Source organism: Lithobates pipiens, unplaced genomic scaffold, assembly GCF_037356315.1.
Source record: "Lithobates pipiens isolate NorthernLeopardFrog02 unplaced genomic scaffold, aLitPip1_a1.2 Scaffold_10, whole genome shotgun sequence".
Taxonomy (NCBI): Eukaryota; Metazoa; Chordata; class Amphibia; order Anura; family Ranidae; genus Lithobates; species Lithobates pipiens.
Window position 1 is genome coordinate 218,003,016 of NW_027507686.1, and position 14,500 is coordinate 218,017,515.

At 46.1% G+C, this 14,500-nt stretch overlaps 1 protein-coding gene across 8 annotated transcripts in view; it reads left to right on the forward strand.

Moving 5' to 3' along the window:
- PACSIN3 (protein kinase C and casein kinase substrate in neurons 3) overlaps positions 1–14,030 on the forward strand; it is a 195,036-nt gene extending 181,006 nt beyond the window's left edge. For all 8 annotated transcript variants that reach the window (XM_077461140.1, XM_077461158.1, XM_077461125.1 and 5 more), the window contains one exon: positions 12,179–14,030. In XM_077461140.1, the coding sequence (XP_077317266.1) occupies positions 12,179–12,294 (116 nt within the window). In that variant the 3' untranslated portion in view covers positions 12,295–14,030. The remainder of the gene's footprint in view (positions 1–12,178) is intronic.
- The last annotated feature ends 470 nt before the right edge of the window (positions 14,031–14,500 follow it).

Here is a 14,500-nt window from a genome sequence, read left to right on the forward strand (position 1 = left end):
GCGACTGCGGTCTTCCATTTCCTCTAAATGGAGCTGCATCTCCTGCGTCACCGCTGCGTGGGAGGCCTGCGCGTGTTCCAGAGCTTGCACCCTAGTTTCCAGCGAAGTGATCTGGGTTTCCCCGGAGGTGACCCGGTCTTCTATTGCGTGCAGCTCTGTTCTCACCTCTTGTATGTCCCTGTTATGTGCTTCTTCTATCCGCATGATTAGGGTTTCAATATCTGCTCTCGTGGGGAGTGCCTCAATGTCCGCCCTCGTAGGCAGGGCTCGCAGCATTCTGCGGAGGTCATCGTCCAGGTTTCCATGGTTTGCGGTAGAGCCAGCCATCTCAGGATGCACCGTGGTTGGAGCTCCTGATAGGGGTTTTGAGGCGGGTGCTGTGTGAGTGGTCGTTGTCACAGTCCCGTGGGGGACTGTTTCCGTGTGGGGCCTCCGAGGAGTGGTGGCGGCGGCAGCCGGCAAAGTGCACGGGCTCCCTCTGAAGAATCGCTGGATATCGGGTTGTGAGGGTCGACTGTGTGTCTCGCGGGTCGCTGATCGTGTCCCGTAGCGTTTGGTGGTTTGCATGCCGAGGTCCCATCCAGTAAAGTTGTATCGTGGCCTGTATGGTCCGGGTCGGGCCGGGGGCCCCGCCGGGGTTCAAATTCACCCCACCTTCTAGTCATTGGAGGGGGGCTCATCTGCATATGCGGGGGTCCGTAGAAACCACAGAGTGCAGTGCCACAGGCCTAGACCCCCCCACCCCCTCAGTCACTGGCTGTAAGTACTATCCAGACAGGGGACAGGGCCCAGGGGACTGAGTGGGCAGGAGTGGGGAGGGAAAGAGATCTGTGTCCCCCTAGAAGGCCAAAACGGCCACGGTGTCAGTCGGTGGGGCCGCCGCCCCAGGAAACTGTGGGGATGTGTAGGCCGGACTAGGCCGCGCTAGGCCCGAGCAGACCGCCGTGTCTCCGGACCCCAGCGAGGCCCTCAGGGCGCGCTCCGCTGCCCTCCGCTCTCACACAGGGGGTTAGGGAAGGGACCCCTACCTCTGTCTCCGTTATCGGCTCCGGTAGGCTTCTAGGCCGCAAGATGGCGGCGGCCCGGGTGTAGCAAGATGGCGGCGGCCGCGGAAGGCTGAGAGTCCGATCCAGCCGTGCGCTGCCCGCAATCCGTGTTAATTCCGGCCGAATATGTCCCCAGGGGTCTCAGGGGACCAAGCAAGCTCGCTTTGGGGGTTGATTCCCCTATGCAGCCCTGCGATGGCGGTGGATTCGCCGTGGAGGTCCAGAGCTCCCCAAGGAAACGTCCATCACCGCCCACTACCGGACACGCCCCCCGGTCCCCTCTTCTTTACAGATCTTCTCTAAACCCTTAAAGTTTCTTGGTTGTTGCTTGGCAACTCAAGGTTTCAGCTCCCTCCATAAATTTTTCATAGGATTGAGGTCTGAAGACTGGCTAGGCCACTCCATGTGCTTAATGTGCTTCTTCTTGAGCCACGCCTTTGTTGCCTTGGTGGTATGTTTTTGGTCATTGTCGTGCTGGAAGACCCATCTTCCATGTTCTGGCTGAAAGAAGATGGTTCTCATCCAAGATTTTACAACAAAATGAGTTATGAGCCCCAATAAAAAAATTCAAGAAAACTTATACGCAAGTACCTTCAGAGGCGGCTCTCCAATTAGGCAAATTAGGCGATCGCCTTAGGCCTCACGATCGCAGGGGCCTCGCCATCGCTGAATTTGTCTGATATGTGGAGTGCCAGGATCCCCATCCCTTGCTCTCCCCGCCAGCCGCCGGCAAATGACAGGTGCAGTCCGAGAAGGAGACCTCCTTCACCCCCCTGCTTGAGCCGCCGCTGAAAGACTGAAGGGTTCTCTGTGCTTCCTGCCCATTCCCCCTCCAGAGCAGCAGAAGATCGCTGTGTCTGTGTGGACAGAGAGCAGCAGCAGCAGCAGCAGCTGTGGGCTCTTCTCCCCCCTCCTCCTCTCATCACTGTAGTCGGGAGCTGTGCTGAATATGTTTCTTCCCCCTCCCTCCTTATTGTGCAAGAAAAAAAAAACACTAAACTGAAGCAGAGAGGAGAATTGTGGGAATTGTAGTCCCGAGGTCTGGACATTGCAACTCCATTGGAAGAAACTGCAGCCCTCAGCGTGTCCAGCTGAAGAGGAGGGAAAGAGAGCCAGGAGCTCAGGAGAGCTTTTGGGGAAGTGCACCCAGAACTCCAGCGAGAGAGAGAATCTCATTGCACTGCACCACCAGGGAAAGCCACACAGCCAGCACCATCCCTTGTGAAGAAAGGCATGAAGTTATGTCCAGAATACAGATCTGGGTTCTACCCAGCGGAATCGCCACAGGCAACCCAGAATGAGCTGTATCCCCAGGTATGGTAAGAGGGTCACTCGGCCATTATCTACTGCCATCTATAGGAACTGCCCACCCTGTTATTCTTTGGCCCGAAGGGTGCTCTCAGACTGGGGCGTCAGCAGTAAAGCACCGCTAATTTTAGCGGCCATTTACTGTAGTTTTTGCAGAGGTTTTCAGCCGCTAGCTGGGTGCTTTTAACCCCCAGTAGCGGACAAAAAATGGTTAAAACCACCTGCAAAGCGCCGCTTTGCCGGTAGTTCAGCAGCGCTGGCCATTAATTTCCATGGGCAGGAGCAGTGGAGGAGTGGTGTATACACCGCTCCTTCACCACTCCAAAGATGCTGCTTGCAGGAGTTTTTATAACATCCTGCAAGCGTAGCACCTCAGTTCACACTGCCCTATGCGGATGGCTGGGAGTGTCAATGAAATGTTAATGACACCCCCAGATCCGTCCGCATATCGCAGTGCGATCTGCACACTCGCACAGGAATCAGATCGCATGGTGTGAACGCCCATGCGATCCGATTCTGCTGCGGACCAAAAAAAGGGTCCCGTGCGAGTTTGCTGCGGGAGCGATGCGAATTCAGCCATACTATCTGTATGGCTGAACTTGCATCGCTACGGAGATCGGATGTGATTTGCACTGCAGTGCGGTGCGAATCACATCCGGATCTCCCCCCGCAGCAGTGTGAACCCAGCCTTAGTGCTAGTTTACACTGCAACAATGTCCGACATTGAATGCGATTTGTACCACACTGCAGTGCAAATCGCATGCAATTTCTGTGCAATGCGATTTCAGCCATACAGCTAGTATGGCTGAATTCACATTGCATTCAGACCAAACTTGCACAGGACCCCTTTTCTGATCCGCAGCAGAATCGTAACGCATGCGTTTTCACACCCATGCAATCAGATTCCTGTCCGAATTTGCAGTTTGCACTGCAATATGTGAACTGATTTGGGAGTGTCATTAACTTTTATTTAACACTCCCAGCAGTTTGTGCCATCGGGTGACATGTGATGCGGGAACCCACAGTGGGTTTGCAGGTGTGATGCGAGAATCCTGCGAATCCACTGCGGGTTCCCGCATTGCAGTGCAAACTGTCAATTCAGACATGAATCAGATCACATGGGTGTGAACACCCATGCAATCCAATTCTGGTGCGGGCCAAAAAAGGGTCCTTCACATGTGATTTGCACTGCAGTGTGAAAAACTGGTGTGAACCAAGCCTAAAAACTTCCCTATAACAGTGGCCCCAGGGCTATGGCCCGCACTACCATATGACGGCTTAAGCCGCCACCTCAGGGGCTAGGATAGGGGGGCAGTAAAATGCTAATCCCCAGCTACTTGCTGGGGATTCTGATTTTTACAGTGCTGAGTGTTTTTTTTTTTGTTTGTTTTTTTGTTTTTTTACACACCAAGCCACTATAGCAGCTAGGAGTATGTGTACTTTAGTAAAGCCAACTGTGACCTTTCATGTGGAAGTGTTACAAGTGGCTGGGAAGCCGCCTATCATTTCCACAACTGCCACGATGTGCAACCCCCTTCACCGTGTTTACCGGGCATCACTGTCTCACCTGCGGGCCCGCTGCTTTTATGGTGGGTGGCACTGAGAAGGGTGGCAGGAGCTCAGCAGACCTTCGTCCACTTAGCCACCCTCCTGTACACAGACTGAGAAGTGTGATGTATGATGTCAGGGGCGGGCTGGGCCAGGGTTCACAGTGGCAATTTCCCCCTAGGCCACCCTAACCTATGGTGAAAACAGCCGGCAGCTGCTGCCCACTGCCTTTATTTTTTTCTCTCCTGTAGGAGGTTGGGCCGGAGGCTTAGGGGGGTGTATTTTTTTCCATTATCTGTGTCCCTTTCTGATGATGATGTGCTGGTCGGAGCAGATGGACTATTTCTTCAGTTTCCAGGATATGCCCATTCAGCTCCGCACACATGTTCTTCTGCCTTGGCTAAAATCCCAGCCAGTCATTTTCCTCCGCTCCCCACCCAGTAGTAGCCGGGGCCCAGAGAGGGAGACCTGAGAGGCTGTGAGGCAGGTGGCGAAGGCGACGGGCAGAGAGAGGCAGCTGAGCTCAGTTGATGATGTCCAGCAGCAGGAATAGAGGGGAAGCAGATCCAATCGTGGGGCTGCCAGTGCCTTCAAGACTTAAACACAGGTGTGCTTTGGGGGTGTCTGTGAATAGACTACATTGCATCCTATGTAAACAAGGCAGTTCGCCATTCTGTCAGTATGGAAGACATTGATCCTGTGTTCCTGCAAAGCAGGTACAGTGATCCATGTCTTCCCTTAGTAAAAGCACCTCCCCCACAGTGCGAAAACACTTGTTAGGCACACATTTAACCCATTGATTGCCCTAGATGTTATCCCCTTCCCAGCCATTGTCATTAGTACAGTGACAGTACATATTTTTAGCACTGATCACTGTATTAATGTCACTGGTTTCCACAAAGTGTCAAAAGTGTCACTTAGTGTCCGTTTTGTCCACCGCAATATCGCAGTCCCGCTAGGAGTCACTGATTGCTGCCATTACTAGAAAAAAAAATAAAAAATGTCCCCGGATTTCATTTTAAAAATCTGGTCACCTTACCTTAACACTGCTGTGCTCAGGCAGCGTTAGGAGCCCTGTCTCACTTAAGACCCCTTTCACACTGAGGGCGTTTTGCAGGCGTAATAGCGTTAAAAATAGCGCATTACAAGACATCTTAATGCTGCTGTGTGCAGGCAACGTTAAGAGCCCTGTTACACTCACCTCTCGCCTAACCTAAGACTCCTGATGTTCTGGCTGCCAGCCATTGAGGAGTGATGTTGCGTCCCCGCACATCACTTCTCCCATCCACCGCAGGAGAATCTCAATCTGGGAACGCCTTCTGCGTATTTTAAGGGCATCAGTGGGGCCTCATGTCTAAGTTTTGCCTAAGGCCTCACAATGCCTAGAGCCGCCCCTGAGTACCTTCATCCTCATCAATAATTTTTGCAAGAAAAACCGGAGGTTATAAGGTCATTTTCAAGAGCCGTTGCTGCAACTGCAGCTTATATGACAAAACCTACACAGTTAGTAGAGTGTCTATAGACTATCTCGGTACTTATTGACACAGGTAAATCAAAAAATAAATTAAGATAATTTTTAATACTCAAAGTAAAAATTATACATAGAATGTACAAAGACAGTTACAATCAAGCAAAACATTACATTATAAAAACATCCACCACAACTATACAACTGTCTGGTTTCTCCGTGAAGAACCGCTTCTTCAGGAGGGAGATCTATGGAATAGGCAACTAGAGAAAGGGTAGAAAAGAAAAAACGACAATATATAGAAAATAAATGGCATGGTTAAACATAGATCAAAATTAAGAGATCGGCTCACCAAAATAGCCAGTAGCGACAGGTCAGCAAGGCCCACGATTCATTCGCCGCTGGGGGAATTGGTGGGCCCTGCTGACTTGTCGTTACTGGCTATTTTGGTGAGCCGATCTCCTAATTTTGATCTATATTTAACCATGCCGTTTATTTGCTATATATTGTTGTTTTTCTTTTCTACCCTTTCTCTATTTGCCTATTCCATAGATCTCCCTCCTGAAGAAGCGGTTCTTCACGGGGAAACCGGTAGAGGAATATTGCCACACCACACTTCAGCATAAAACTCTATGGCAGTGGTGGTGAACCTTGGCACCCCAGATGTTTTGGAACTACATTTCCCAGGATGCTCATCTACACTGCAGAGTGCATGAGGATCATGGGAAATGTAGTTCCAAAACATCTGGGGTGCCAAGGTTCACCATCACTGCTCTATGGGGTATCTCGATAGTTGTGGTGGATGTTTTTATAATGTAATGTTTTGCTTGATTGTAACTGTCTGTACATTCTATGTATATTTTTTCCTTTGAGTATTATTAAAAATTATCTTTTAATTTATTTTTTGATTTACCTGTGTCAATAAGTACAGAGTCCATAGACACTCTACTAACTGTGTAGGTTTTGTCATATTAGCTGTAGTTGCAGTAATGACCCTTGAAAATGACCTTATAACCTCCGGTTTTTCTTTCAAGATTTTACAACACATGGCCCTGTCCATTGGCCATTGGCCTCCAGTGGGGCAATATCGGCCTGTACCTTTTAGCAGAGAAACTGCACCAAAGCATCATGTTTCCATCTTTGTGCTTGTGATCTGACCACATCCCTTTCTCCCAATCCCTCTCTGGATCATGTAGATGTTCATTGGCAAACTTCAGACTGGCTTTTACATGTACCTTCTAGAGCAGGGGTCTCAAACTGGCGGCCCTCCAGCTGTTGTAAAACTACAAGTCCCATCATGCCTCTGCCTTTGGGAGTCATGCCTGTAACTGTCAGCCTTACAATGCCTCATGGGACTTGTAGTTTTGCAACAGCTGGAGGGCCACCAGTTTGAGACTCCTGTTCTAGAGGAAGGGGACCTTGCGGGCTCTGCAGGATTTCAATCCATGGCGGCGTATTGTGTTACCAATGGTTTGTTTGGTGGTTGTGCTCCCAACAGCCTTGCGATTTATTCACAAGCTCCTTCCTTTTAGTTCTGGTCTGACCCCTCACCTTTCTCATCATCCTTACCCCATGAGGCAAAACCTTGTATGGAACTCCAGTCTGAGGGCGATTGATGGTTATTTTGTATTTCTTCCATTCGCTCCAACAGTTGTCTCCTTCTCAAGCTTCTTGCTGAAGGTCTTGTAGCCCATTCCAGCCTTGTGCAGGTCCACAATCTTGTTCCCGACCTACTTTGCCAGCTCTTTGGTCTTGCCCATGATGGTGTCGCTTGAGGCCCCTTACACACGTGTGCGACTTGTCCTGCAACTTGGGACTGCAAAGCCACACGAAAGGTCTTACTCCATGATTTCCAATGGGTGCCGTTCATATCTGTGCGACTTCAAAATAGTCCCTGCACTACTTTGGTCCGATTTTGATGTGACTTGAGGTCCATAGACCTTAAGATTATACAGACATTGCCTCAAGTCACTCGACTTCCAGGTTGCACAAGTGTGAAAGGGGCCTGAATGGAATCTGTGTACCACATGAGCACATACTATAGCCAGTCTGTGGGAGCCAGAATTATTGTTGGTAGGGGATCAAATACTTATTTTACTCACTGAACTGCATTTCAAGTAATAACATTTGTACCATGTGTTTTTTTTTTTTTTATTAGGATTTTTTTGTTGATATTCTGTGTCCATCATTTAAAATACACCTGTAATAAAATTTATAGACCCTTAATTTTTTTGTAAGTGGGCCAGTTTACAAAATCTGCAGGGGATCAAATAACCTCCCCATTGTGTCAGGGTAGTACAGAAAGTAGTAAATCGAACAATAGAGACCGATCAATACAAAGTCTAAACATTACCTGTAGTAAGGTAGCTATTGAGAAGTGACATCCAAGTGGTGTGGCAGCAGCCCAAAAGAAAATGTATTCAAATCCTGTCTGGGATTGTATGAATTAAAAAGCTGTAATTACAAGGATTTTGTGTTTTTCTTTACTTAGGAGCAATACTCCACTCAAAGATTTGACTTCACTATTGTAATGCAGAATTAGTTCTCAACATAAATGCCCCCCCCCCTTTCTGGAAGGGGGGGATCGATCTCCATCCACTTTGCCATGGGGCTTGTAGAATTCAGGTTGGATGTCAAGGACAAAGCCAATCAATGGAGGTCATGGGCCCCGTAGTGACGTAACAAGCTCTGAGAACTGTGCTGGAAACGTCTACTGATTCAGTGACTGACATGCCTTTGTACCAGAGCTGGGGGATGTAGTGTTGATAATTAACTGAATAGTGCAGCAAACATATATATGGTCTTTGCAAACATTCTGGATGACAGACCAGCTTGACAGATCCTCTCTGACCTGCCAAACATCCAAGATTAGGGGTTATTGCTTTTTTGAGACCATGTAAGAATTGGCTTCAAGTGATTGTAAACAATCGCCTTGTAAAACACATAAAGCAACCCAATTAGTTTAAATTAGAAATGAAAGGCAAAACGTGCCTTTAGATTTACAAAAAAAAAAAAACATTAAATACCCCCCTCCTTTTTTTTTTTTTTTTTTTTTTTTTTTAATAAGATCACATTCCCTCTGCTCTCAGCTGCATAAGAGCTGGGGGGATACACAACAGCACACCGAGCGTCCTAGTGAAAGGCTGGGGGGGGGGTGTCAGGACAAGTTTAGTAATTTAAAGAGCACAGGCTGAGTTCCCAGCATAGTTGGAGAACTGACCACGGTGTGCTCTCCTGCTTAGTGTGGTGTCAGTTTTTAATAGGGAAGCAGAGGGACTGGCAGGAACACCCCCCAGGCACCCTTCTGTGAAGTCACAAGCTGTCATATCCAAGTGCCCACAGATGAAATGCTGCCACCGGGGAAAGACAGGGGAGGGACAGCGTAGGTAAGCAGATCGCTGGATCCTGTGACAGGTAAGTGTGTGTTTATTATAAGTCGGCAGCGACAGTTTTTGTAGAGGCTGACTATTAATGAACGCAAAAGTGGCTGGCGTTCCTTTTTAATGGATCTTCCTAGGTCCAAAATTAATATTAAACGGCATTAAGTTGGGCTCCACAACAGTCCCAGTTTCTCATGTGGCCCCTTGGAAAATTAATTGCCCACCCCGGTTCAGAGAAGAATTACACTGGTAGTCGTCATAGTTGGGATCAGTGGTGGCTGGTGGTTTAAACTTTGTCGCCAAACAGACCTGGCACCCTCGACTCATACTAGCACCTCCCAACCGCCCCCCAGGCTCATGTTCGATTGATCACAGCAGCGATCCACTCGCACTACACCCACCCTCCAGACGCTCAAGACATTAGCAAATAGAGCCTCTGATTCTAATCACGTGCTTTAAAAAAAACACATTGAAACATGCATCTGGTGCCCTGCATGGAGATGAGGGGTCGGGCGCATGAATTAGGGGGGGCTGCACCCCTAATGGACGGGCCCCCCACTGGTTGTGATCTTAAAAAATGTTTTTTCAATGTAGTTATTGGGGTTGTAGAAGCGAGGGAAATATTCCTCGGTCATTCTTTTTTGGTTATTGGCAGGGAGGGGGAATGAATGGAAACCCAGCTACAGCAAGAAAAAAAATCGGAACTCTGGGCTGGAGAAGGATATACTTGTATGCAATTGGGCCTCCTGTGCTTCAGGAAGCTGATTGCACAGAGAGAAGAATGAGTGGGGGGAGGGGGGGATAAGGTAAGTCACCCGAAACCTACTCCTCTAGACACAACATGCATAGCCCTTGCATTGTGGAGGGTAACCGTTTCTTCTGCCCAGTGTTCAGATTTAAGTCCCAGCAGATAGATTGGGCTCTGGCATTTATTCTTCCATTGCCTTGTTAGTGTAGTTAATTGAAACAATGCAAGGATTGCATTTGGTTTTAATCCTTTCCATCTTGGTAGGATTGGTATTACTTTCAGATCAGATGAATCGTGCATTGTCCCAGAGTATCTACTGTGGGACAGTCTTAATTTCTTCTAAATTCTTCCTCTGCATAATTACAGCGGTTTTATAAAGGAACATATTCCTTATTCTAAAAAGAAGTAAAAATAAAATGAAAAAACACTTGAAGTCCACAAACCTTTTTAAATGCTGAATCTACCGAAAACTGATGTTTTTGTTTTTAGGTCGATCCAAACTTTTTGAAACTCCTAAGAGCTATTCTTTTATTGGAGACTCTGGTAGTAGATATTTAGTCCGAGGCTTTGGTTTCCGGGTGTGCACTCCACATTGCCTCCATTCAGGCTTGGTGGACTCCTGATTTCACTGATGTTGCTCAGATGATTAACCAAGAATCTTGTAAGCACCACAAGGTCCCTTTTACATTTACAACATTTTTAGCCTGGGCACATTGGTGGACCTAATGACTTTTCTTAAAGGGTTGTAAAGTCAGATGATTTTTTTTTTTAATGCATTAAGATAAGCCTTCTGTGTGCAGCAGCCCCCCCCCAATACTTACCTGAGTTCCATCTCTATCCAGCAATGTCCACGACTGCCCCAGCCATCCAGGACTCCCCTCCTCATTGACTAAGACACAGCAGCGGCACCATTGGCTCCCTCTGCTGTCAAAGTCAGCCAATGAGGAGGGGCCAAACCGCTGCTCTTTGTATCCATGGTTTGGATGCCCCCATAGCAAGCTGCTTGCTGTGGGGGCACTCAAAGGTAGGGGCCAGGAGAGCCAAAGAGGGGCATGAGAAGAGGAGGATCTGGGCTGCTCTGTGCAAAACCACCAACTACACAGGGCAGGCAAGTATAACATTTGTTATTTTTTATTGGGGAAAAAAAACAGAGACTTAACAATTACATTAAATACAAACTTGTGCTTTGCTTTAAGTCATGGGTCTTCAAACTACGGCCCTCCAGTTGTTCAGGAACTACAATTCCCATCATGCCTAGTCATGGCTGTGAATGTCAGAGTTTTACAATGCCTCATGGGATGTGTAGTTTCGCAACAGCTGGAGGGCCGTAGTTTGAGGATCCCTGCTTTAAGTGCTCTAACCCCAGTGGTATATTACCGTCATTTTCGAGTAGAGTGGACTCGCCCCATATGACGGCTCCAAGCCAATCCCTGACAGGTTTTTATTGTTGGGACCAGGTGAGGAAAGCACTAAAAGCAGAACATATGCCCAGATTGAATTCTGTAAAATAAAAATCCAATGTGCTTTGGTGGTTCAAAGTGTCCCCTCTTTCAATGTCTGGTACTATTGAATGAAGCAAATACTGGACTGATAAAATGGAGGGATCGGATCCTGACTTTGCTTAATTGGCATCTGAAGCGCTCATACTAATTAACCTTCAGGTGGTTGTAAAGGCTGGTTTCTTACCTTCATGCACTATATGCATGAAGGGGAAAAACCTGTGTGCAGCAGCCCCCCTAATAGTTTATATAATCAACAACCGAGAACCCCGGGCAGAGAGACTGCCTGTCCCCGTGGGTCAAGTTTGAGGGGTCAGGTAAGTAAAAGGGGGGGTGGGGGGCGGTCACTGACGAGTGCTTTTTCACCTTAATGCATAGGATGCATTAAGGTGAAAAACACAAACTTTTACAACCCCTTTTAATATCCCTTTCAGGAGCGTGTACTGGACTAATAAAATTGGAGATCCCTAACCAGCATCTGGAAAGTTCATACTAATTAACCCTTAGGATCGATCCTTCTAATTTTATCATTCCAGCGCATACTTCGTTAAACAGAGAACAGGGAGGTGGGACTTTAAAGTACGCGGAGGGTCGAGTGTTGTGTAGCATTATAATTGACATATCTATGATGTATATATATATATATATATATATATGAGTAGAACAGTTGTTTAACAATTCATATTCGATAGAAAATTGATATACTACACATATAATTAAATACCTGCATGTCCTACTCCTTTACATATATTATAGATATGTCAATTATAATGCCACACAACACTTGACTCTCCGTGTACTTCATTTAAAGTCCCGCCTCCCTGTTCTCGTTAGTATAAAATAGGGATGGAGGCTGACCACAACGTCATCTCCTCATATAAAGTCCTACAGACCCCTCTCTTTTAGATACTACGTTCAACAGTACTAAGCTCCAATGAATGTTTGTATTATTGCAGTAAACACTGCTTCTAAGATCCAGGTTGAGATTGACATGTTACCTTGTACATTCATCAAAATTTCTGCACATACTCCTGGCTAGTGTGCTTGTACAGTCAAACCCAGACTCCCTTTCACAACCTTGCAATATGTAGCATCGTTGAGTTTGTCCCGCTTTAGTGCGGTTGCTAACATGTCTTAAAGGCTTGACTTTACCCTGCATTGTTTCTGGTTTCGTTCCTTAGGGGAAGAGCTCATAAAACTAGGCTCAGAAGATGAACAGGGCTGGTGCCGAGGACGCCTCTCCTCTGGGAAAATCGGACTTTATCCGGCGAACTACGTGGAGGATGTTGTGTCCTGAGATTTGACCAAGCCTTGCATTTCCGTTAAGCTGTGTGCGTGTGTGCCCTGAGTAGTCGTGAGGACTGGGGCAAACTTATGAACATTGGATCCTAATAGTGAATCCATTGCTGCTTTTTACCATTTTATTTTAGACATGCAGTTATTTCTTTTCTTTATTATTTTCTTAATAAAAACAACCCAGAAGATATAATATCTGGATGTTCTCTGCAGCATTATGAAAAATAAAGGGAAAGTTTACCCAAAACTTAAATTTTAGTTATGGGAGAATGCTGGAGGAGTGACTCAGTCTCTGTCTTTATATAATTCACTCAAACATCACTCTACTTAAGTTCCCAGCTCTGCCTCCCTGCCATAATTTATGGGAAGCCTCACTTTTGCCACCAAATTCTTCATCTAGATAGTGGATAATATAGCAGGAGTAACAAGACTCCTTTTGTTGCTATAGAGTGGCTGGGGGCAAAGGATATAAATGAGTGGGTGCCTAAACCCACCTGTATCTACCAAAAACCTAAAAGATCCAGTTTTGGGTGAATTGACACTTTAAAGTCGTTCTTGGGTGTAAATACTAAAGCTCTTGGATATGGAGGATGTTGAGAACATTGTTGAGAAATTTACAAAAGTGTAAAGATCGTGCTAAACGCCATTTAGAATGGGTGTCTTCAACATACCATCTTCTTAAGGTTGTGACCTGTAATAATGTATTGTGATTATCGGATATGTAAATGCCAAATGGATAAAGCCCACAGGTGCCAGCCTTTTTGCCCCTCATGCTGGGGATTAAGCTGTAATGCCCTAGCTGTTCAAGTTTGTGCAATTGGCGAACAACTTTGTGAACAAATTGCCAACTTTAAAGGCCAAATCCAAACAGTCAGATTTCGATTTTGTACAGCTGCTGACATACAAATATACTAGTTTCATATATCTTGGGGACTACTAGTTTAAAGCTATCCCATCTAGAAATCAAAATCCCAGTGAAAAAAGCAGCAATTAGAAAGCCAAAAGTCAAACCTCTGGGATAATGTAGAATACAAACATAACTAGGGAATCCAAGAGACCTGTCGGCTCCTTTCATGACCTCATTTGAGGGGGACACCAAAAACTCCTCAGACTCTAGATAAGATATAACTATTGGAGAATTCTGCTTACTGGTGCCCACCCAAAATCGAAATCCATTTTGGATGATGTTGGCCTTTAAAGTTTCCACCTTTTGCACAGCAAACACCTTGTAGTCTGTTACGAAGGATTTTTAGTTGGTGTTCTATTGCCTTGGTTGCTCGCAGGATTGGAATTGCATTTACAACGCATCTCCAGTCTGGTAGCCAGGGGTTATAAAGGATTCCCAAATAGTTTTTGTTTTTAGGATTTATTTTTTTCCTGTTATAAGTTTGGGATGATGATCGGAGTTTTTTACTTTAGTAAATGTCGAGATTAGATGATTTATTCTAAAAACTGTTTGTGAAGAGTAACTCTTCCAAGTGTGTTTTCTCGCTCGGTCATTGGTCAGGTATTTGTCTTCTGATGACCCCCCCTCCACACCCCCCCAACCCCCCCCCCCCCCCAAAAAAAATTCAGGAAGCCAATGAGATTAGCATGAGGCTTTTAAAAGCACTTTTTTTGCGCTGGTGAGACACACGATAGGGAGGTTCAATATTGTGCCATCGCATCATGCAAGTGACCTTATTGTGAAAAATGTATTTTGTATTTAAATAATAATAAAAAACCATATTGTTTTTATCCAGTTTTTTATTTGCATTTGTGTCTCTGGGATACTGCATGAATGGTGTGAATGTAAAAGATTGTGGGAAACTTGTTCTTTAAAGAGGTTAATATTCACTATATGGCCCAAAATTGGTGGACATTTGACCATCAAACCTACATGAGCTTGTTGGTCATTGTATTGCAAAATTATGGTTTCCTTCCATCCTTTTAGGACTGTAACATCCTCCACGCCTCTGAGATGGTTTTGATTTTGGATTGTATCTCTGGAACTTTGTGCCCACTCAGCCAAAAGATGATTTTTGATATAAGGTACTGATGTTGGGAGGAAATAAACCTGGTTGCTGCCACGCTTTTTGACACCATTTGAACCAAATAAGTTAATATTGGTCTCATCAGACCACAGGACATTGTTCCAGTTATCTTGTGTCCTTAGTCTGCTTGTCTTCAGCAAACTGTTTGCGGGCTTTCTTGTGCATCATCTTTAG